General features: G+C 49.4%; 1 protein-coding gene across 2 annotated transcripts in view; it reads right to left on the bottom strand.

The window, feature by feature from the left end:
- The window catches only part of SH3PXD2B (SH3 and PX domains 2B), a 120,861-nt gene that overhangs the window by 7,753 nt on the left and 88,063 nt on the right, over positions 1–25,045 (bottom strand). The window contains exons 7-13 of one of the 2 annotated variants that reach the window (XM_030825079.1): positions 20,950–21,084; positions 16,436–16,540; positions 14,047–14,130; positions 11,249–11,366; positions 7,737–7,963; positions 6,179–6,228; positions 5,041–5,166 (exon numbers count right to left, since the gene is read on the bottom strand). In XM_030825079.1, coding sequence (XP_030680939.1) covers positions 5,041–5,166; positions 6,179–6,228; positions 7,737–7,963; positions 11,249–11,366; positions 14,047–14,130; positions 16,436–16,540; positions 20,950–21,084 — 845 coding nt within the window. The remainder of the gene's footprint in view (positions 1–5,040; positions 5,167–6,178; positions 6,229–7,736; positions 7,964–11,248; positions 11,367–14,046; positions 14,131–16,435; positions 16,541–20,949; positions 21,085–25,045) is intronic. The other variant, XM_030825083.1, reaches the window with a different exon arrangement.

Here is a 25,045-nt window from a genome sequence, read left to right as displayed (position 1 = left end):
TTAAGGTGGGCTGAGTTTGGATGTATGTCCCCACCCAAGTCTCATGTTGAAATGTGATCCCCAATGATGGAGGTGGGGCCTGGTGGGAGGTGTTTGGGTTATGGGGGCAGATCCCTCATGAATGGCTTGGTGTCCTTCCCATGGTTATGAGTTCCCATGAGATCTGGTTGTTTAAAAGTGTGTGGTGTCTCCTCGCCACTCTCTCTTGCTCCTGCTCTTGCTATGTGATGTGCCTACTCCTGCTTTGCCTTCGGCCATGGGTAACCCTGAGCCTCCCCAGAAGGCAAGCAGATGCTGGCACCATGCTTTCTGTACAGCACTCCCAACTACGAGTCAAGTAAACCTCTTTTCTTTATAAATTACCCAGTCTCAGGTATTTCTTTTTCTTTCTTTTTTTTTTTTTTTTTGAGACGGAGTCTTGCTCTGTCGCCCAGGCTGGAGTGCAGTGGCACTATCTTGGCTCACTGCCAGCCCCACCTCCTGGGTTCATGCCATTCTCCTGCCTCAGCCTCCCAAGTAGCTGGGACTACAGGCGCCTGCCACCATGCCTGGCTAATTTTTTTTTTTTTTCTTTTTTTATTAATTTTTTTTTGCACTAATTTTTTTTTTTTTTTGTATTTTTAGTAGAGATGGGGTTTCACCGTGTCAGCCAGGATGGTCTCGATCTCCTGACCTCGTCGTGATCTGCCCTCCTCGGCCTCCCAAAGTGCTGGGATTACAGGCATGAGTCACCGTGCCTGGCCAGGTATTTCTTTATAGCAATGCAGGAATGGCCTAATACATGGGCCCTGGTTCAATATGACTGATGTCCAAATAAGAAGAGGAGATTAGAAAACACACAGGGACGGAGGGATGACCACGTGAGAAACAGCGAGAAGGTGTCCATACGGAAGCCAGGGAGAGAGACACAGGAGAAACCAAACCTGCTGACACCTTGATCTTGAACTTCTGGCTTCCCAAACTGTGAGACAATAAACTGCAGTTGTTTAAACCACCCAGTCTGGTATTTTGTTATGGCAGCCATCACAGACATACACTGCAATTCCCTGGTAGGCTCTCTCCGGACTTGGAAGATCTGATGAACGCTCATGACACCCTGTGAGTTGGGAACTGTCACCTCATTTTACACATGCAGAACGGAGCCTCAGGAGAGCTGAGGAACATGCAGCAGGTCCTGTAGAAAGCCCGTCAATTGGAGAGAGTCAAAGGCAGGGAGGTGGGCTTCAGAGTCACCTAATCTTGCCTCTCAGAAAAGAGACCCCTGGCCGGGCGCAGTGGCTCACATTTGTAATCCCAGCACTTTGGGAGGCCAAGGCGGGTGGATCACCTGAGGTCAGGAGTTCGAGACCAGCCTGGCCAACATGGTGAAACCCTGCGTCTACTAAAAATACGAAAAGTTAGCCAGGTGTGGTGGCAGATGCCTGTAATCCCAGCTACTCGGGAGGCTGAGGCAGGAGAAACGCTTGAACCTGGGAGGCAGAAGTTGCAGTGAGCCGAGATGGTGCCATTGCACTCCAGCCTGGGTAACAGAGCAAGACTGTCTCAAAAAAAAAAAAAAAAAAAAAAAAAAAAAAAAAGACGCTGCTTGGAGAAGGGCTGTGTCCGGGATGAGAAACTGCAGAAAGAGCAAAGATGGCTGTGAGCACTTTGTGGCCCTTCTGGGAGAGGGATGGCAGCCACAGACTCAGCGCCAGGACGCAAATGCTGGGCTCCTGGGCCTGTAGTCCTGGGTTCTAGTCTTGGCTCTGCCACTTACTGCCTGAGTGGCCTGGGGCAAGCCACGTGCCTCAGATTCCACATCACAGAAGGAAAATGATAAGAACAATTGAACACCCACTTGTAGAATTTTTGGAGCCACAAGAGCTAATGCATACAACAGCACTTGATAAATGCTGTGCACTTGGTAAATGCTCCTGTGATTAAATTAGAGTGGAGGTCACTGAGCCAGCGGGATGCACTTGACCGGCAGCACTTAATGAGTCCCACTGGAATCTCCAGGAAAGGCCACTGATAAATGTAAGCTCTTTATGTGAGGATGACCGGCATCTTATCAACACTTGATAGCTCTGGTAAAAATTACAGGCCACACTGGGCATACAAGTCACTGTCAGCACATCCATGAATTCAACACTAATACTTAAGTCTGTATGTGAGGAACTGAAAATAGGGTAATCAATATTAGATGTATCAGTAAGATTTGTCAAGGTTACACTCCTTGCAAAGTATTGTGGTAGAAGCTTTGAAACATGTATGTTCTGAACCATGATGAATGGGCGTTTTCGTTTACTAGAGGGAAGCCAAGAGCTACTATGAATAAAAGCAAATGCAAGATCAGAAACCGGGTGCGGTGGCTCATGCCTGTAATCCCAGCACTTTGGGAGGCTTAGGTGGGCGGATCACTTGAGGTCAGGAGTCTGAGACTAGCCTGGCCAACATGGCGAAACCTTGTCTCTACTAAAAATACAAAAAAAAATTAGCTGGGCATGATGGCGGGTGCCTGTAATCCCAGCTACTTGGGAGGCTGGGGCAAGAGAATCATCTGAACCTGGGAGGCAGAGGTTGCAGTGAGTGAAGATGACACCATCGCACTCCAGACTGGGAAACAGAGCAAGACTCCATCAACAAAACAAAACAAAACAACAACAACAGCAACACAAAAATCACAAGAATGAGGGGAAAGAAAAGAGCATGGGCTTTAAAACCAGACAGACCTGGTTTCAAATCCCAACTCCATTGCTTACTAGCTGTGTTACTAGAGGCAATTAATTTACCTAACCCCTCTGAGTCTCATCTATAAAACATGCTGATAGAAAAAAAAAAGAAAAACCAACCAACCAACCAACCAACCCCATACTGCTGGTATTGACCTCTTGGGACTTCTGTGAAGATCAGTTATCAAGGAGGTAAGGTATCTGCTGACACAGAAGAGGTGCCTATATCATCTTCATCATCATCATCATCATCATCATAACACAGCCTGAAGATAAATAGCCTAGACAAGTAACTTAAGGTGTTTCTGGTAGCCCTACTGCTAGAATGCTGTGGTTCCATTAATGAATTTTGAAGGCTAAGATTATGTTGCAATGAGCCAGGAAGCAAAACTGGAGAAGAGAAAAACAGAGCATATGGATCTATCATAAGAAAACAACATCTAGCCAGGTGCAGTGGCTCACGCCTGTAATCCCAGAACTCTGGGAGGCCGAGGTGGGCAGATCACCTGAGGTCAGGAGTTCGAGACCAGCCTGGCCAACATGGCAAAACCCTGTTTCTACTAAAAATACAAAAATTAGCCGGGCGTCATGGTGGGCGCCTGTAATCCCAGCTACTCGAGAGGCTGAGGCAGGAGAATCACTTGAACCTGGGAGGTGGAGGTTGAAGTGAGCTGAGATTGAGCCATTGCACTCCAGCCTGGGCAGCAACAGAGGAGCGAGGCTCTGTCTCAAAAAAAAAAAAAAAAAAAAAAGGAGATAATGTCTCAGATAACCCTTACATTGTGATACACCAGGCACTCAATACATGAGTATAGAATGAATGAGTATGAAGGAGCGGGTTTTTCTATAATGGATTAAAACATTAATTCAGAATTTCCCCAAATCTCATTCCTTTAGCCCTTGACTCAGATAACAGCAAAGTGAAAACATAAAAGGCTGTCCTTCTAGTGAAACATCAAAACACTTCAATGCCTCTGGAAGCAGAGGCCAGAGGATGCAGAACTAGCCTCTTGACTGTAGTACACAGCAAGGCCTGGGCCAGATGTTGTGCCTGGTGGAGCTGCTGGCAAGCTGGAGTACGGGAAAAGGAAGGAGGAGGATGGGAGAAAGGAAGGAAGGAGGATGGAGGAAAGGAAGGAAGGAGGGAGAGAAGGAAGGAAGGAGGGAAGGGAGGAAGGAGGAAGGAGGGAGGAAGGAGAGAGAGAGGGGAAGAAGGAGGGAAGGGAAGGAAGAAGGGAAGGAAAGAACAAAGAAAGGAGGGAGGAGGAAGGAAGAAGGGAGGGAAGGAAAGGAGGGAAGGAAGAAGGGAAGGAAGGAGGGAAGGAAGGAATGAAGGCGGGCAGGCAGGCAGGCTATAGTCCTTCCTGGAAAATAGCCAGGAAGGAAGGGAGGGGCCCTAGAGAGGTAAGCAGGAGTGAACTGATCAGTGGTGCCCACTGCCCTGGGCCATCAGACAGTGCTCTGTGCCAGGGACCAGAGCTGTGTTCTTTAAAGGAAAAAGGAGGGTGACGACAACTCTTCAGGGCCTAGAAAAGCAGCTGCCACACACAACCATAGTAGGAGATCCAGGAGTATTTTATTTGTTGCAGAGATGAATAAATTAAACCTCGGCCTCCCAAGGTGAGGTGGGGAGGGTCTGACCAACTCTTACGCATGACAGAGTGAATTTGGTGATACCTGTGATTGGCTCACCTGCTTTGGAAAGTGTCTCAAGAACCATCTTTGCCAAAGGTTTCCAAACCCTGGCCCTAGCTGCCATCCCCTTACTTACAGGTTTTCTTGGAAACATGAGAAAGAAATATCTTGAAGCTCTAACCCCATGAGGAAAGGAAAGAGAAATGCAGGAAGAGAATCCGGGGAACAAAGTAGAGAAACAGAGGGAGTGGGAAGAAAAGGAGAGAGGAGAAGCAAGAACGGAGGTGGGAGGTGGTAAAGAAAGGCATACAGCCAGTCACACAAGACCACATATTGTGGGATTTCATGTATATGAAATGTCTAAAACAGGCACATCTATGGAGACAGAAAGTGGATTCGTGGCTGCCTAGGGCTGGCAGGTTGAGGGGAAATGGAGGGTGACCGTTGATGGGTAAGGAGTTTCTTTTTGTTCTGGAATTAGATAGTGGTGAGGGTTGTGCAACCCTGTGAATATCATAAGCCGCTGAATTTTACACTTCAAATTGGTAAACTGCATGGTATGTGAACTGTAAAGCTGTTAATCTCGGCCCCACCTCCGCCCACGCAATGAAGTGGGAGGTGACAGGGGAGAAGTAGGAGGTGATGCCTGGAATCAGGAATCACAAGTAGGCAAAGGAACACCAGGGTGACTCACCTCGACCTTCAGGCCCGCCTGGAAGCTGATGCCATCTGGGATGGTTGTCTGGAATTCGGCAATGGTGTAATACTCTTCCTCCACTTGGGGCGGGATGGGCGGCTTTGGCAGGTTGAGGCCTCGAGGCTGGTACGATCACACACAGGGTTATCCCCAATGCTAAGCGCACTCCTGCCACCCTGTGTCAGAGGAAGACTAAGGGCCCGGGGCACGCAATCACCCTCAAGGGGGTGCTGGGGACCTAGTTGGATTCTAAGGGACAACACAAATAGGACCACGCAGATTGTCACTCCTCGGTGAGACCTCACTGGCCCATCAGCTTTAGGGCGATGGGAAGAAACATGGGACATTTGGGTACAATCATGAGAATTTGGAGCAAGACAATATTCTCTGAAATAAGAGGCAGTGCGGGTTGTGGAGGGAGCTTGCGTTTGTTGGTAGATCTATCTGGGTTGGAAACACTGATGGTGGGAGTGACTTTGGGCAAATCACCCCCTTCTGGAGCCTCAGTTTTCTCTCCTGCGGAATGGGCATAACAGTGTCTACCTGGTGGGGCTGCTTCAAGTATTAAGTTAGTTAATGTTGTGAGGCACTCAGCACACTGCATGGCACGCAACAGGTGCTCGATAAATGGCAGACATTAAAAAAATACAACCCCAACACAGCAAGACCCCGTCTCAAAAACTAACGCAAGTAAATAAAAAAAAGCCCCCAAAACCCAACAACCCATTGTTCAAAGTACTGGCTAAAAAGGTACCTAGAGAATTTTACGTAATGGAGTATGAGCGCAGACTATCGGAATGGGACCACAGATGATATTTGTGTCTCATCTCAGCTTGGGCCTCAATCGCAGAAGACTGATCTAAGGCCAAGAGAAGGGCCCAGGGAGCAGAAAGCAGGTCCCGAGGCCCAACTGTCACAGGAGCACCCTGGCCCCGTGAGCAAACTGTTTCACCTGCCTGCACCTCAGTCTTTCCACCTGGGAGTGGGACTAGCATTTATACAGCCTGCTTCACAAGGCTGTCATGTGGACAGGAAAGAGAGCATTTCTGGAAGGGCGGGGGTGTGTGAGGGGCTATAGACACCCCTCACAGCCCTCAAGTCAGTGGCCACTCCCCAGTAGCAAGGGTCCACTCACAATGGTCATGTCCCGGCGAGGAGGGGGTCTCTGCCTCATCTTTGGTGATCCTGTGGAGAAATGAGAGCTTATTACACCGTGTGCTACAGATGAGATTCCTGAGCTGGGCGCCAGGTCGGGTCTATTTTCTCCTGCAGAAGACTGAACACAGGCGTGCGCATGCCGCTGCAACCCTTCCTGCGAGAATAGCCTGGGCAGGAAGGAGCTGCTCACGCGTGGCTCATAGTTGGCTCAGGACTCTCTCGACATAGCTTTTCTTGGATCTTTTCTACACAGGAATGAAAGGGGATGGAGCTGGATCCTCAAGTCATGGAAATTCTCCAGAAAGGGCAAAAAGCAAAGTCTTCAGAATAACACAGAGATGGGTCCCAATCCAGCTCTGAGGCTCACAGCTGCTGGCATTGGACAGATGACTGGATTCTCTGAGCCACAAGGCCCTCATCTGTAGAACTGGCATAATGTGTGTCACCCAGGGCAGGGTGAGGATGAAAGGAAACATCTGTGACACTCCTGGCATGTGGCAGGCATGCAGTGAACGTTAACTGCACCTGGTTTTGTGCTCTAGAACAACCCAAACGCAACAATACACAAACACACCGAACCAAACACACTTGGGCTGATGACTCAGGGGTTTATACTCTGGAAGCAGCTGCCCTAGCTCTGGGTCTTCAGGGCCAGGAGGATGAGGACTTTGCAGTGGTCCAAGGCTACCGGCTAAAGGCAGAATGTTGACCAGGTTCAGCACGGGTCCATACAGAAGGGTAGTCTGGCATCGGGGTGTGGAGGAGACTGCTAATCCCTTAAATTCCCATTTACCTGTCTTCTGTTAGAATAAACAGCAACAGAGTATTGGCCAAGACACTTAGCTGTCTATATGAAAACTTCATTTTCCAGTCACCCTTGCAACCAGGTATTGCCATGTGACTCAGTTCTGGCAGTGGGATGTAAGACAAAGTAGAAAGTGTGTAGCTTCTGAGCTGTGCACAGTAGCCAGTGTGACCACTGTGAGATAGCAGAAAGAATGCAGCCTGGGATAGGAAAGCAACACCTCCCCCACTTTTTTTTTTAAATGGAGTTTCACTCTTGTCGCCCAGGCTGGAGTGCAATGGCGCGATCTCGGCTCACTGCAACCTCTGCCTCCTGGGTTCAAGTGATTCTCCTATCTCAGCCTCCCAAGTAGCTGGGATTATAGGCACCTGCCACCACGCCTGGCTAATTTTTCTATTTTTAGTAGAGACGGGGTTTCACCGTGCTGGCCAGGCTGGTCTTGAACTCCTGACCTCAGGTGATCCACCCACCTTGGCCTCCCAAAGTGCTGGGATTACAGGTGTGAGCCACTGTGCCCGGCCAGCAATGCCTCTTGACTCAGATTCTGCAATTCACAGGCTGAATAATCTGGAACAAGTTACCCAGGGTTTCTGGGCCTCTGTTTTCTTATCTGGAGGATGAGGGAGCAGCTGGGCTGCTGTGAGGATGAGGGACAATGTGAGAAGCCTTGAGCACAGAGCTGGCACACAGGGGGCCCTGAGTGTCAGGAGCTTGGGCGGGTGTCACTCACTCTGCTTGGCGTCACCGTCGGGCACCGGGCGGCCTTCAAACCGCCCGTCCCTCTGGCTGCTGAGCAGCTCCTTCTCCCTGCCCACTGCATTCTGCTGCCGGGAAACACCATCCAAGTCAAGGGCACCCGGGTGGGAGGGTGAGCCGGGGCCTGGCTTCGGGGGCAAGGGCTCCCCACTGTTCTTCTTTAGGTAGGAGGCGGGGGCCCAGCCTTCTTTGCCCTGGTACCTGTGAGGAGGAGGAAGGATGCTGTCAAACTGCTCCGCCAGGCCCAAGGGAAGAAGCCTTGCTCCTACTGGGAATCACATGACAGGTCCCAGGGAGCAGGAACGACGGGTTGTGACTGCCCAGGGCAAGAGGTTGGCACACTGTGCATTTCCTCTTGATGATGCCTCAGCCCTCAGCTTGGCATTTTCAAGGCCTTTCCAACCCGGCCTCTACTTGCCCCTCTCACAGCACCCACCACGTCCCACCCAGCTAGCAGGGCACCAGCCTGGGCTCTGAATCTCTGTGCTTTGCTGCCTCTTCCCAGCAGTCCCAGCTCTGGGGCCAAAGCCTGGCATAGACAGATGGAGCTCTGTTCATGCTGATTAACACGGAGATTAAACATGCTTTCATATGGGATTAGCAGGTTGAGGGCTGGGTCCAGGGCTTGCCAAGTGTCAGCTGGCCATCACTAAACTGCAGAGTGATTGAGACCCTGACAGATCAGCTCAGTGTCCTCCCAAAAGGGAATTCAGTGAGTGTCATCATCTCTTAATCCTCTGCAGGACAGATTCAGTTTTTGAGATAGGGTCTCCCTGTCACCCAGGCCAGAGTGCAGTGGTTCGATCATAGCTCACTGCTGCCTTGAACTCCTGGGCTCAAGCGATCCTCCCATCTCGGTCTCCTATGTAGCTGGAATTACAGGTACACACCACCATGCCCAGCTATTTATTATTTCTTGTAGAGATGGGGTGTTGCTATGTTGCTCAGGCTGGTCTTGAGCTCCTAGACTCAAGTGATCTTCCTGTCTCGGCCTCCCAAAGTGTTGGGATTATAGGCATGAGCCAACACACCTGGCCAGAATTCAGTTTAATAGCAATGACCAGAGGGGCCAATCTAGACCAGGGGTGTGCTGCAGTCAGTCACACCAGCTGTGACAGCCAGTTGGGCACATGTCTCCCAATCTCTACATTTAGTGACATCACATTGATAGCTTGAAATCGACCACGGTGGCAGTATTTGCACCAAGGCAACTGGCAAACACTGTAACTCAGAGTATTTTCCTTGGAGAGCTGGTTGTTAAACATTTACCAGCACCCACAGAACAGGTGGCCAGACCTTTGGGGAAAGTTGAACAGACCTAATGGCAGGGCTGAATCTCTTGTCAAGAATTAATTTAAGAACTAAATAGCACTGGGTTTTAAAGCAAAAAAAAAGGTCTTTCTTGACTGGAAGCAAATTTAAAAGGAGGTAGAAATCTGCAGTTTAGTGTCTATCAATCTTAAAATACGCTCTGAGAGGGAATATCCTAATTAGAAAGTGCCAGGCTGTATATAACCCACACCTTCAGTTTGACACAGTTCATTGTTTGAGGACACAGAGCCATAAGATGAGAGGCGATGTGCAGTGCTGACTGGGCTCTGGGGTGAGAAGGGAATGGGCTGAAATCCTGACTTCACTTTCTAGCGTCAATCAAATCTTGAGATGACTGCAGCCCTTACTGACATTCTAACTATAACCTCGGGAGAGACCTTGAGTCTAATTAAGCCACTGTTGAATTCCAGAGCCACTAAGTTTTGGGACAATTTATTATGCAGCAAGATAACATACTATTTAATATATGTTTGTCATCCTTTTTAAAAAAGTTAAAAAAAAATTAATGTCTTTAAATTTTAGAGACAGGGTCTTGTTGTGTTGCCTAGGCTGGAGTGGCACCATCACAGCTCATCGCAGCCTCAAACTCTTGGGCTCGAGTGATCCTCCTGCCTCAGCCTCCTGGGTAGCTGGGACTACAGGCATGCATCACCATGCCTGGCTAATTTAAAAGATTTTTATGTAGAGACGGGATCATGCTATGTTGCCTGGGCTGGTCTTGAATTTCTGGCCTCAACTGATCCTCCTGCCTTACCTCCTAAAGTACTGGGATTACAGGCATGAGCCACTGTGCCAGGCCCACGTTTGCTATTTGATATGGTTTGGCTGTGTCCCCATCGAAATCTCGACTTGAATTTTATCTCCCAGAATTCCCACGTGTTGTGGGAGGGACTCAGGGGGAGGTAACTGAATCATGGGGGCCAGTCTTTCCTATGCTGTTCTCGTGATAGTGAATAAGACTCGCAAGATCTGATGGGTTTATCAGGGGTTTTCACTTTTGCTTCTTCCTCATTTTCTCTTGCCGATGCTACGTAAGAAGTGCTTTTCACCTCCCGCCATGATTCTGAGGCCTCCCAGGCCATGTGGAACTGTAAATCCAGTTCAACCTCTTTTTCTTCCCAGTCTGGCGTATATCTTTATCAGCAGCATGAAAATAGACTAATATACTATTACTATCATTATCTGTCTTCAAATTTAAGTTCTGAGATCTCCCTCAGGAAGCCTTCCTGACCCCCAGGCTGAGGAGGCCCTCTTCTGTGTACCAAAGTCCCCATGCATCCCTCCAACACGGCCAACCACCTGCTCTATCACTGTTTATGAGTTTGTCTTCTGCACCAGGTGGTGTGAGCTACTGTGTCTTGCTCACTGTCGACTCCTCAGCTCCCAGAACAGGGCTGGGCCTAACAGAGATTCTTGGTGTGTGTTTGTTGAATGAATGAATGAATGAATGCAGTGCTACATGCTCAGCCTCCTGGAAATGGCCCGAATGTCCCGCCACACATCACGGCACAGACACTAGATCGCAGGGACCTCCGCTTCCTCTCTTGCCCTAATTTCCTGGGATCACACCCTGCCTATTGGGGGTGATCAAGGAGGGGTTCCCAGGACTTTCATTACTAAAACTGGGCAAGTCCCAGGCAAGGCAGGATGAGCTGGCCACCCTGCTGCCTGTGAGGTTCTGATTTCATCACACAGGTGAAAGGGCTGTGAAAGGTGTTTGGAATGCAGATGCCCCGCTTTTACCATTGGACTTTGAGAGATGAGGGCAGATTATCAGCCTAGGATGAATTACAGTCCAGGAGTGTTTATGCACCATCTTGTTCTCAGAATGGGGCGGGAGGGGGCTGTCACTCACATGGGGCAGCTTTGGCCTCCAACTCCTCATTATGAGGAACATCTGGAGATGGAAACCAGCCTTGCTTAACAGGGTTGCTGCTATCTGTGGTTCAGTGTGTTTGGAGAAAGTTTTGCTTATTATGGACTTTTAGGGAAGGATATGGGTAGGGAGGGAGGCCAAACAACACAGAGGAGAAGTATCCTTTTATGGTTCAGGCCGAAACTTCACCCAGATGCAATCACTTACTGACCTCTGTGAAGCCAGAGCCCATGTGACCCCAAACCCACCCAGCAACAGTGGGAGGCAGCAGCTGGTACCTGATCTTCCACCAGCCTTCCAGGTTTTTCTGGATGACCTCCACCACAGCCCCTCTCTCCAGGTTCATTTCATCCTGGTCCCGAGCTGTGTACGGGTAGATGACTGTGTACTTCTCCTCTGTGGGGACAAAAGAAAGCTGGGGTCAGAAGACGACATCAAGAGGCTTTGGATGCCGTGATCCCCTTGCCTGTCGGAGGGAAGATTTCCTTCAGAGATTTCTGGGCAGCCCCCTGGCCCTGATCTAGCTCTGGACAGCCCTGTGCAAACAGCAACAGAACACAGGACAAAGGGTAGATCTCGATCCCTCTGAAACTCCTCAGCGCCACACACTCAGCCTCACCTGCTTCAATCTGTGCTTCGAGTTCACCTTCCCTGACCACCTTATACAGTATTTCCATCCATGGCATTCTCATCCCCCTTATCCCGGTTTATTGTCCCCCACCCATACCAGGAATTACCTTGTAACACAACACATATTTGGCTTATTTATTCTGTTTTGTAAGTGTGTGTCTGTTTCCTCTGCTGGAATATGGGCTCCAGGAAGGCAGGGCTTTGTCTGTCTTGTTCATTCCTATGTCTTCAGCACTGGGCATGGTGCTTGGAATGTTTAGCAAATCAGTCAATATGCAGTAAACGAGCAAGACCTGAGGGCCCGGTGGGAGCCACCTTGCTCACACGGAGGGGGTTAAGCTGTCTGTGGCTCCTTACTAGCTCTTGCAGGTGGAGAGTTCAGGGAGAAGCTGAACTCTGGCAGTGGAGAGTTTCAGGTTGAAATCACTACTGTGGACACGGCTCACGATTTTCATTACCTTGCTGGTAGCTGATCTTCATTTTTTATTAATTACGTTCAAGTCTTTGAATCCAACCATGCTCGAAGCTTCAACTTTCATTCGTGTGACTGGGATGTCTTCTACCCCACTCTCTGCGGTCCCCCGACCCCTGAAACTGTGGGACCATCCTTATGGCCTCACCCTCCTCCCTGAGAGCTGTTCCCAGCTGCGTCCCTCCCACAGTAGCCCTGGAGGGCCTGGGCTCGGCGGGGCGGGTTGCTCATCGTTGCGTTCTGGCAGGGTGTCCCACAGAGCCAGAACAGCTCCCACCCCCAGTGTTATCTGCTTTGGCAGCTGAAATGGAGAAAAATGGATGTGTGTCTCAAGGGAGCCCGGCAAAGCGAGGAGAGGGCTCTCCTGTTTTGGTTACATTTCCGCCCCTGGTGAGTGCCTGAGCCAGCTGTGGCCTGGTGTCATGGTTAATATGCTGCTGCAGTCGCTATCTCTTTGAGAAAATATCACATGCCGTCCGCGGCCTGCTCAGCTGGTGCAGAGGGAGGCGGAAAACACACAAGGCGTTTATTTATTTATTGATCTAGCCTGCTGACCTGCTCGGTGGGGGCCGAGCTGACTCAAGCTGCACATATCCTGTGCTCAGCACAGTCCGCCGTTCCCTCCTTCACGGAAGCTGCAGGCTGGGCTGCTGGGCTGGGAGGGGTGGAGGGACGAATCCAATCCCAGGTGCACAGAAGTTCTGTTTGGTCCAGGTGGGAAAGGGTGCCACCTGGGTCCCACAATGAGTGCAGTCAGTCCTATGAGCCTGGACTCCTGGGGCCCTGCACCATTCAGCTGAGTTGCATGGATGGATTTTCTTTTTTTTCTTTTTCTTTTTTTGAGACGGAGTCTTGCTCTGTTGCCCAGGCTGGAGTGCAGTGGTGCGATCTCCACTCACTGCAAGCTCCGCCTCCCGGGTTCACGCCATTCTCCTGCCTCAGCCTCCCGAGTAGCTGGGACTACAGGCCCCTGCCACCACGCCTGGCTAATTTTTTGTATTTTTAGTAGAGATGGGGTTTCACCACGTGAGCCAGGATGGTCTCGATCTCCTGACCTCGTGATCCACCCACCTCGGCCTCCCAAAGTGCTGGGACTACAGGTGTGAGCCACTGTGCCCGGCCATGGATGGATTTTCTATCACCCGAGTCCCTCTCTGGGATTCAAGGATTGCTCAGTGACTGCACACACAGCAGAGTGTGGAAGACCCTGTAGACTGCAGGCCTGTGGGAGCTTCCTCCCTAGCGTGCATTTGCCCTTCCTCTGGTGGTGCTACCAGCCTTTGTCCCCATAGCTTAGGTGAGGCCAAGCTCACCACCTCCTGGAGGGAAGGAGTAGGTGTGGGACCCTGGCCTGGCCAAAGTGTTGCAACTCCCGGCCACCGTGACTGGTTTTATGGATGGCAAGTGACCCTACTGGGTCAGTTGGAAATAATCCTAGGACTTGTGTTGAAGGAGAAGCTCTTTCTTTGGTGATGTCCCTTAAAGGTGCTTGGAACTGCTGTCATCACGAGAGAATGGTGCCAACAAGCAGAGAGGTGGTGAGAGAGTCCCAGGTCCTGATGACAGTTTCAAACCCCCAGATCCAGCTCTGCTTGAAGCTGGCCCTACCCTGGCCTTTCAGTGATAGAAGTCAATACACTTCCCCTTTTGCTTAACCTGGTTTACATGGATTTCTTTCCCTTGCAACTCAAATGAGCCTGAATGAAGGAACAGGTCACTGGTTCAGCCTCATAGAAACCCACAGGCATCATTTTTAACCAGAGAAAACTTTAAATCCCCAAGGCCAAGAAATACCCAAGCGAGGCTCACTCCTCCCAAACCCACATGCCAACAACATCCATGTCACACAAGACAGACGAGATCACTGTTTCTCACATGCAACAGGCACGGGCGGTCCCAGAGCAGGGAGGCTCATGCAGGTGCAGGGACCTGGCTCCAAACACCAAACGGGGGAGAAAACTCTGAGGCAGGCACCTTGACGCCAGCTGATGGCATACAAGTCCCCCAGAGTCCGGCGGCGGCCCACGGGCCGGGGCAGAGACCAATACCTCCATGAGACTGGATGGGCAGCATGTGGGAGGAAGGGCAGAGGGCAGAGGTGAGAAGAAAGCACCACAATGTGTAGAGGCAAAGGTGGCACCCAGCACATGTCCCCATCCAGGAGAGCATTACCTCTGAGTCTAATCCAAGCCCCAGGCATCTTAGGAAGACCAAGTTCCTGAGTATTAACCGTGAACTTGGGTGAAGAGGCTTCTAGTAGACATAATTCCATTCCTAGCATGATTATAAAGAGGTGTTAGGCTGAGGTGGGAGGATCACTTAAGCCCAGGAATTCAAGGCTGCAGTGAGCCATTGATCATGCCACTGCACTCCAGCTCAAGTGACAGAGTGAGACCCCATCTCAAAAAAAAAAAAAAAAAAAGGGCCAGGCGCAGTCGCTCATGCCTATAATCCCAGCACTTTGAGAGGCCAAGGTGGGCAGATCACTTGAGGTCAGGAGTTGGAGATCAGCCTGGCCAACATGGTGAAACCCTGTTTCTACTAAAAATACGAAAACTAGCTGGGTGTGGTGGTGGGCGCCTGTAATCTCAGCTACTCAAGAGGCTGAGGCAGGAGGATCACTCGAACCCAGGGGACGGAGGTTGCGGTGAGCCGAGATCACACCACCACACTCCAGCCTGGGAGACAGAGCGAGACTCTGTCTCAAAAAAAAAAAAAAAAAAAAAGTACTACCTGTGATTGAGGGAAGAAAATAAATGTACAAACTCAGGAAAATGTGGTCTTGCTCCCATCTTCTAGCTGTGCGACCCTGGGCAAGTCTCCCGACCTCTCAGACCCTGTTTCCTCATCTGTAAAATGGGGACAGTAACGAGTGCCTGACAGAGGCGCTCTCACAGTGGTCATCATTCACCATCTCAGGGGCTCTAGTTTCCATGCACTACATCACAACCCCTTAATCTGAGTTGATTCTGGCAGTAACCCTGTGTTACCCCCCTAGTGCTTGGCGGGCCTCACAAACACAGCAAACCAACAGATGTTTTACTGTGGGGTGTTAGCTGTAATACAACTGAATGCAAAACATATGTCAATGCTTTGCTAACTTTTGAGCACAGAAATTTCCCCCTTCTCCTCATCCTCTTTTCTGATAAAGATATGCTTTATGTAGCTCCGTGCTTTCTCATAACAGTCAACTAAAAGCCAAAAAAACTCAACTCTAGGTCAGGTATTGCTGATACAATAATAACTGTTACTGGTCATTTACTGTTCTAGGTTCTTTGCATGTGGATCTCATTTAATTTTTTCAAAAATCCCATGATATAGATATCATTGTTTCCATTTTTATTTTTATTTATTTATTTATTTTTTTGAGACGGAGTCTCGCTCTGTCGCCCAGGCTGGAGTGCAGTGGCGCAATCTCGGCTCACTGCAAGCTCCGCCTCCCGGGTTCACGCCATTCTCCTGCCTCAGCCTCTCCGAGTAGCTGGGACTACAGGCGCCCGCCACCACGCCCAGCTAATTTTTTTGTATTTTTAGTAGAGACGGGGTTTCACCGTGGTCTCGATCTCCTGACCTCGTGATCCGCCCGCCTCGGCCTCCCAAAGTGCTGGTGGTGGCTGGCTTGAACCACCGCGCCCGGCTGTTTCCATTTTTAGATGAGAGGCTGAGGCTTAGAGGGGTTAAATTACTAGCCCAAGATCACTCAACCAGGAAGTGGTACAGCTGAGATTAAAATTCAGGTGTGTCCGATTCCTAAGCCCCTGTTGATGAGTGAAATGAACTCACTAACTGCCCTAGTTTTAGGAACGTTTCTAGGGGAGAAGGGAGTTGGTTGGGACTTAGAATTTCTGGCATGGCAGGAATCACCATTCAGGACATGGGTAGGGAAGGTTCTCTGGGAAACAACGGAAGTGTGTCTGTGGGTGAGTGGAGGGGGACCCCTGGTCAGGACCACTTAAACCCACAGAGAAAGCAGAGGTTTTTAAACAGATGGGGTCGAATGTCTTGCAAATGAGCTGAAGCAGCTCCAGCACCTTGGCTGCCAGAATAATTCTAGGGAGGAATAGTGAACTGTTTTTGGGGATCAGGCTGGGGCCCTCCTGGGGTCCCATGAAAGGGTTAGGGCTCGAGCTCTGGCCAGGCTCACCTAGGTTGCTACCAAAGGCCCCTAAGAGAGGGCAGGCTTGCCCCTCAGCCCTAATACCATGCCCTGGTTTCCGGTTCACAGGCCATAGAGCCTGAGCCAGTGAGCTGCTGAGACGCAGAGGCAGAGGTCAAAAGAAGAGATTGGGTGAAAAGGCAACCCATTATAGGCGATGACTGCACAGGTCCTCCCCAGCGAGCAGAGGCTCGAGCTCCTCCCTACCTTCTTCAGGCTGTAGAGAAAACTCATCCTGCACCCCATCCTGGCCTTCGAGGCACGTTGCAGGGACCCAGCCTTGCTCCTCGGCAGTGCTGACGAACCACCAACCTGGGGAAGCAAGAGTGCAGAATGATGTTAGTTGCGTCAAGCATGAGGCCAGGGGGTCAGAACATAATAATCTATTCAGCCACTACACCAGTGAATGCACGGGGTGAGGCTAAAGTTACCATTTTACCAGTAGAACACAACTACCAGTGTTACCTGCTAACTGCTAAAAGCAGGTCCAGAAACTTGCTCCTGAGCCTGGGACAGGGAAGAGTAAAGTCATCCTAAATGACAACAATAAAGAGGCCGGGCACGGTGGCTCATGCCTGTAGTCCCAGCAGTTTGGGTGGATTGCTTGAGCCCAGGAGTTCAAGACCAGTTTAGGCAACATGACAAAACCCTGTCTGTAAGAAAAATTTAAAAATTAGCCAGGCATGGTGGTGAATGCTTGTAGTCCCAGCTACTCGGGAGGCTGAGTTGGGAGGATCACCTCAGCCCAGGAGGTCAAGGCTGCAGTGGGCTATGATTGTGCCACCGCACTCCAGCCCGGGTGACAGAGTGAGACCCCCATCTCAAAAAAATAAAAATAAAAAAAAAATAAAGAATGTTCACCTTCACTAAGATGTGTGATGCACCCATCATTTCACTTGCATTAAATACAATCTTCACATTATCATCCCAACTGCACACATGAGGAAACTGAGGCCCAAAGAGGCAAACCGACTTGTCCAAGTTCACGTGGCTTGTGGTAGAGCTGTGATGTGTGCACAGGGCTGTTTGATTGTAAAGGCCCTTAGATGCAGATTTAGCATCTGCTTCAAAGGCCACTCACCCCGGCTCAGACGTTCCCTAATGAGAAGGGCCTGCATGGGGCCTGTGGTAGGGAGATTAATGACCCTCTCCCCACAAAGATGTCTGTGTCCGAATCCCTCAAACCTGTAAATATATTAAGTTACGTGGCACTAGGGAATTAAGGTTGCTAATCTGCTGACCTTAAAATAGGGAGTTTATCCCAGATTCTCTGGGTGGGCCTACTGTAATCCCAGGGGTCCTTAATATGCAAGAAGGAGGCAAGAAGTCACGGGGAGATGTGGCTGTTGAGGAAAGACACAGAGAGGCACAACATTGCTGGCACTGAAGAAGGAAGCAGGGGCCATGAGCCAAGGCGGCTTCCAGGATCTGGAAAAGGCAAGGAAACAGACCCTATTCGGAACCTAAAGAAAACAATGGGGCCCTGTTGATCCCTTGATTTTAGGCCAGTGAGACCATGCTGAACTTCCGACCCACAGACTATTAGATAATAAATACGTGCTGCTGGCTGGGCATGGTGGCTCATGCGTGGTGGTTCTACGATTTTCTAAAGATTTGTATTTGTAAATATTTGTATGAAGATAAGGAAACTGTCATAACACAACGATAGCAATGACAACGATGTGTCAGATACTATCCCAAGTGCTGCACGTCCACTCCTAGCTTGCTAGATCCTCACCACAGCCTTATGAGGTGTGTATTATTATTGCTGCCATTTTACAGATGGGGAAGCCGAGGCTCAGTGACTCTCTCAAAGTCACAAAGATAGAAAGCAGCAGAGCCAGGATTCAAACCCAGGCAGTCTCTGAGCTCTTAACCATTTTCACTAATGCCTCACACACTGCTGGAGAGAGGATAAATCAAAACAGCCACTGTTTTGGAAACAGACAAGTTGGTGGTATCTTAAAATTTAAAATATGTGTGTCCTGGCTAGGTACAGTGGCTCACGCCTGTAATCCCAGCAGTTTGGGAGGCCAAGGTGGGTGGATCACCTGAGGTCAGGAGTTTGAGACCAGCCTGACCAATATGGTGAAACCCTGTCTCTACAAAAAATACAAAACTTGGCCAGGCTTGGTGGCATGTGCCTGTAGTCCCAGCTACTTGGGAGGCTGAGACAGGAGAAGCACTTGAACCCGGGAGGTGGAGGCTGCAGTGAGCCGAGATTGTGCCACTGCACGCCAGCCGGGGCAACAGAGCAAGTCTCCGTCTCCAAAAAAACTAAATAAATAAAATAAAATAGCAGCATGATTTATAGTCCTTTGGGTATATACCCAGTAATGGGATGGCTGCTATAAAGACACATGCACACGTACGTTTATTGCGGCACTATTCACAATAGCAAAGAGTTGGAACCAACCCAAATGTCCAACAACGATAGACTGGATTAAGAAAATGTGGCACATATACACCATGGAATACTATCTATGCAGCCATAAAAAATGATGAGTTCATGTCCTTTGTAGGAACATGGATGAAACTGGAAAACATCATTCTCAGTAAACTATCGCAAGGACAAAAAACCAAACACCGCATGTTCTCACTCATAGGTGGGAATTGAACAATGAGAACTCATGGACACAGGAAGGGGAACATCACACTCCGGGGACTGTTGTGGGGTTGGGGGAGGGGGGAGGGACAGCATTAGGAGATATACCTAATGCTAAATGATGAGTTAATGGGTGCAGGAAATCAACATGGCACATGGATACATATGTAACAAACCTGCACATTGTGCACATGTACCCTAAAACCTAAAGTATAATAAAAAAAATAAATAAAATAAAATAAAATATGTGTCTTAGGGTCCAGCTGTTTCACTTCTTGGAATCTAACCTAAAGAAACACTGACGTGCACACATTCATGTTCACACTGGAGTACGAATACGAATATATGAACATGGCTCACTCGGGCACTGAATACTATGCAGATGTGAAAAAGTATCAGAGGAGCTAGATAGTAACTAAAAAAAGTTGCAGATCAAAATGTATACAATGACACCATTGGGTTTTTAAAAAACCCACAAAAATACATATATATACATACAAAATATGATGTGTTTGTATGTATAAGTATATACGTATGAATGAGTACCTGTGTATGTGTGAGTGTATATATTCACATGTACACACACGCAAACATACACACATGTGTATATAACATTTTCAAGAAAGATTCATACCTAATGGATAGAAGGGCTATCTGGGGTTCAGAAAGGGGGTTAGGGTTGAAGCTGGTAGAAAAAATAGATTTCAGTTTTATCATTAATCTTCTAAGAATAGTGTATCCACGTTACTACTTGGATAAGTACAATATAATTAAAAATAAATGTCATCAGTGTGTTGGCTACTTGAAGATGTACCCACTCGCCCTCTCCCTTCTTCTTGCTGCCCTCTGGACATACCAACACTCTTCCTGGCCCCCACTCTTCTTCTCAGTCACCCAAGCTTCCTGACTTCCTGCAAGCTGAGGGCCCAGGGCAGTGGGTGCTCTTGTCTTTACGTCCCCATGGTTGCGTCCTAGCCACATCACACAATCTGCACACACTCATTCTCAGGAATTGGAAAGTCACATGGCCTTAGGGGCTGCTGGAGGTGGTTTCGAATTCTGGCTCTGCAGCCTGTTGTGAGATGTGGGGTGAGTGACTGAGTCGTTTGAAGTCATGGTTGCATCAGCTGTGAAGCAGGGATGGCAACTCCCATGTTGAGTAACGAAGGAAGTTTGGCTGGCTGGCGCTGGTCTCATGACTAATGCCACCGACATCCAGATGATGTTAGAAACATCGTCTTTCTCCTCTTCTTTGGACCTCAACTAGCCATTGGGCTGTCACAGAGACTGACCCACTAATGATAGGATTAGCTAATGTCACATGTTAGCCACAACAAACCCAGTGGTTTCCACTGCATTTTCCCAGGGAGGATGTGCTTATTTCCTGCTCTTTGCCTTCAACAGGGTGCAATGCCTGCTTTGTAGCTAAGGAAGGTAAAGGGGAAGGATACCCACATTTTTTTGAGCATCTACTGTGTGCTAAGCACAAGTTAAAGCACTCTTTGTATATTATCTCCTTAATCTTTACAATCACTCTTTAGAGCAGAAGTTTTTATTTTGTAGATAAGAAAACTAACAGTCAGAGAATGAAGCCACCTGAACCATCGAGAAATGTGGAATTCTGATGGAAATCCAGGTTGTGTCTCAATCATACCACATTCTGTCCCAGACCCAGCCAGTGTCCATGACCAGTGGTCCCTGTGATGGGCAGGTAGGCTACGGAGACAGGGAATGTGTCTGTCCCATTAGAGCCCAGAGCAATGGAGCCTTCTTGAAGACTCCCACGGGTAAGCAAAGGCAAACCAACAGAGCACATTTCCAGTGAATGCTGGACTCTGTGTCTGCAAGTGCTTTAGAACCAGAAGGAATATTTCTAAAATGTCAACTTCAGAACAAATCGGTACCATCTGAACCAAAAGGATAATGGTGAGTGGTGACCAGGTGGGATATTCAAGCACAGTGATCAAACAGGGGCCTCTTTCTAGGAGACCCTCAGCCAGATCTATGGGAACTGGCCAGTCTGGACTGGCCTTTCAGTTTCTGAGTTTCCACATGTTTCATGTCCTAGGGGCTTGGTGACAGGGTAGTGGGAGAGGGAGATGGTCTAGGTCCCCACCTGACTCATTCTTCTCGATGATGTCCACCACCTGCCCCACACTGAGGCTGATCTCCGAACTCTCCTGCTTCTGGTAGTTGGCCACCACCACATACTGCTCCAGGACCATGGGGTCCGCTGAGGTTTGGTCACCCCCTGTGGATAGGAAACAGACATGACATCTGGCCACCACTCATGCATGAAAAGAGAAGGAGCCAGAGCAGTACGGCGGGTCAAGAGGACATTCCAAATAAAAAAGAAGCAGTCATAGGACTCGTCTCAAGGGTGACTTCATCCATTCATTCTTCTATTCATGTGCTTACTCAACCACCAAAATTGACCAAGTGCTATTTGCAGGCACTGGGGGTTCAGAGTTGATTAAGATATGGTACCTGCCCTGAAGATGTTGACAGCCTAGTGGGAAAGCTCATTCATTCATACTTAGCCATCCCTCCATCCATCTGTCCATGCATCCACTTGTCCATCCATACGTCCGTCTGTCTGTCCATCCATCCATCCATCCTCCATTATCCATCCATCCAAACATTCATCTATCTGCCATCCATTCAACCATCTATCCACTCATGATATATCCAATTAAACACTATCATCCATCAACCATCTCATCACCCATCCAAAATCACTTGCCTATTAATCTATGAAATCGCCAGTGATGTTCCAGATACTCTAAAGAGTACAGCGGTGAATAAAACAGCTATGACTCCCAGCCTCAAGTAACTCAATCTAGTCAGAGAGACAGACATGTACATAAGTATATATAATTAATAAGATAGAGAATTATATAAGCGTTAGTTTATGATCAACTGCTGGAAACAACCAGGATGCTGGGACAGAGAATGAAGGGCAAAGACAATGCTATATTAAACGGGGTGGCTGGCAAGACCTCCCTAAGGAGGTGACATAACTCAGGGACCCGAGAGAGGAGGAGGGGTCATGAGGAGAATGGGGGAAGAGCAGCGTAGGCACACTCTGAGATGGGAAAGGACTTGGGGTCTTCGGGACTGGAAGGAGGCTAGGTGACGAAGTGCATGCAAAGAGTGGTTCTGAGTGAGGTCCCCGAGGTAAGTATGGGTCAGATCAGGCAGGGCCTTTGGGGCTAAGTAAAGAAGTTGGTTTGCTTTTAACCTTGAAGTAGAAAGTCAATTAAGGGCTTTGAGAAAGGAATGACAAGAGTTACATCTTTCAAAAGATAATTCTGGCTGCCATGTGGAGAATGGATCAGAGGTTGGCAAGAAAGAAAGCAGGAGACTAGCTGGTAGACATGAAGTTGTCAAGGAAGAGGTGAAGGTGGCCTGAACCAGGGCAGCGGCAGCAGGAGGGAATGAAGTAGACAGGTGCTCCAGGGAGGCTGTGCCATGGGATTTAGGGTGGACGGCTTCCTGGTTAAGCACTAAGACATATCTGACAAATAAATGAAAAGATAATGCAGAATACAGGTGATTTAAACAGCAAGGACACCTGAGTTCAGACACCCCAGAGAGAAGCAGGCAGCTGGGTGACTTTTAGAGCAGCAGGCTAAATGTGGGGGAAGGGCAGCCAGACGTTTGTGGTCACAGGAGGGTCCTGGTATTCTAAAAGTCCTGATTCAAAATAGTCTTTCCTATTGTTCCCATAAATCATTAAAATATCCAGGAAACCCCACATTTTTGTGTTGAAATACACCCAGTCTGCCAGGCGTGGTGGCTCATGTCTGTAATCCCAGCACTTTGGGAAGCCGAGGAGGGTGGATCATCCGAGGTCAGGAGTTCAAGACCAGCCTGGCTAACAAAGCGAAATACCGTCTCTACTAAAAATACAAAAATGAGCTGAGCATGCTGGCACGAGCCTGTAGTTCCAGCTACTCAGGAGGCTGAGGCATGAGAATCGCTTGAACCCGGGAGGCAGAGGTTGCAGTGACCTGAGATCACACCACTGCACTCCAGCCTGCGTGACAGAACAAAACTCTGTGCCCCCCTCCCCCGCCAAAAAAACCAAAAAACCAAACCAAACCAAACAAAAACCACCAAATTGTGGAGCAGTGTGGGACAGCCAGCACACAGAGCTGACTTTGTGCATCCCTCCCCACTCTGTTGGGTGGTGTCTTGTTGGTAGCTCAAAATTGGCCATGGTGGGAGTATTTACACCACAGAAATTGGCAAATGCTACAAAGCAGGGCTTCTCCACTGGAGAGCTGGTAGTTAAGTATCCACCAGCACACCACTGCACTCCAGCCTCTGCAACCAGAAGCAGCACAGACGCCCCTTGTTAGAACCATGCGGTCTGGATTTTTGATGTGAAAAAGCAGAATAGGGCATTGTAGCTGGGTGAAGGGTACTGCTTCTTGGCTCTGTGCCCATGCTCTGGCCACTCCCCCTCCCTGCCTGAGGGTAACAGGGAAATGGGAGGGCCTTTGGGCTGGGGACAACCCTACCACTTGCACTCTGCATGGAGAAAGCATGAGAACAGAGGAAGAGAGAGCGGGAAAGAAACAGAAGATGCAGCCTGATGGTTCAGAAGATCGGGCAGGAAGCAGCCTCAGTGAGGGCCTATCACAGCCTACAGACAGCACAGAAACCATCCCAACACAGCTGCCCTGCAAGCTGGGTACTGCCACCCCCATTTTGTGGGCAGGAACACAGAGGCTGAGATGTTAAGTGACTTTCTCTGGATCACACAGCTGGCTATGGACAAAGCTGGACTCTGTCCACTTGGCTCCAGGATCTCCTGTGTGTTGGGGCACGGCAGTGAAAAAAAGAAAAGATGACGGAGGAAGGGTGGTCTGAGGCCTGCGGGCTCTCCTTCCCTGAGGGCCTGGTCAGGCTCAGTCCGACATCTCTGTGTGTCTCAAGGCTTGTCTGCCATTTCCAGCCCTCTCCTCATCCTCCACTTCCCCCAGGGTCAGGTGGCAGGGCCGACTTTTTCTAGACTCAAGACGACAGTTCCCCCAAGCCAGCCCAGCCACGTGAGCAGTGGCCTGAGAGTGGGCTGCTTCACACCCCCTTCCTGCTGGCCCCATTAACAATGAGCTCTTGAAGGCAGTGGCCTTGACTGCCTCTGAACCACCTGGCACTTACTAGCTCCTTGAAGGTGCTGTCCAGTGAATGAATGAATGTAGGATGCTGGCTTTTGAAGGCCCTTGACTACCTGTCTTGGTCACTAGACTCACTCTTCTCTATGAATCCAATCCAGCATCTACCCCAGGATACAGCCTGCCTGAGGGCTCAAAACCCCAGGAGTGCAGTTTCTCTTCTGTCTGGGCCCTCAGGTGAGCTGGACCAGGTAAGTGTGCTTCCCTGTGCCTCAGCTTGAGAGAAAGAACTGGAAAGAGAAAAAGCACCCACTTCACAGCCAGGTTGGTGCCTGCACCTGCTGCCCAGGTTAATGCTCAAAGAGACATGCCCACGTCTTCCAGGCAGGCAGTTGTTGGCTGATGTGGGGTCAGGGAGTGGCTGTGAGGATTTCCTCACAGAGCCACAGGTTTCACACGGGAGATTTTCTGTGCAGTGTTCCATCACCTGGCTTCACCATGTCCTCATGGAGCCACACCCTCTGCACCAAGGTCTGAGAGGGGCTTCCCTGGGGCCAGGGGAGGGGAGGGGAGGCAGACGCTGTAACTGGTCTCTGTCCTGCCCCTCCAGTCTGCCCTCCATACAGCAGCCAGAATGCTTGCTCAAAAATGCTACTCTGATCATGCCACTCCCTGCTTAGCACCTACCATGGGCTCGGCTTGCCTTCTGGTCTTGTCTTTTGGCCACTTCATCCCTGGTGCACCTGCAAAGCACAAAGGTGCCTTTGCAGAGGCTATTTTCTCTGCCTGGGATGTCTCAACCTCTCCTTCTTATTTCAACGGTAACCACCTATTCTTAGCCTCCTAACTGGTCCCTGGTACCAGCCTTGACCCTGAAATTTATTTGTTTCTTTTTTTTTTTTGTGAGACGAAGTCTTGCTCTGTTGCCAAGCTAGAGTGCAGTGGTGCAATCTCGGCTCACTGCAACCTCTGCCTCCCGGGTGCAAGCGATTCTCCTGCCTCAGCCTCCTGAGTAGCTGGGACTACAGGCACATGCCACCACGCCTGGCTAATTTTTTTGTATTTTAGTAGGGACGGGGTTTCACCATG

The sequence above is a fragment of the Nomascus leucogenys genome, chromosome 2 (assembly GCF_006542625.1).
Source record: "Nomascus leucogenys isolate Asia chromosome 2, Asia_NLE_v1, whole genome shotgun sequence".
Classification (NCBI taxonomy): domain Eukaryota; kingdom Metazoa; phylum Chordata; class Mammalia; order Primates; family Hylobatidae; genus Nomascus; species Nomascus leucogenys.
The sequence above is the reverse complement of the archived record's forward strand: the minus strand, read 5'-3'. Positions and strand labels throughout refer to the sequence as shown.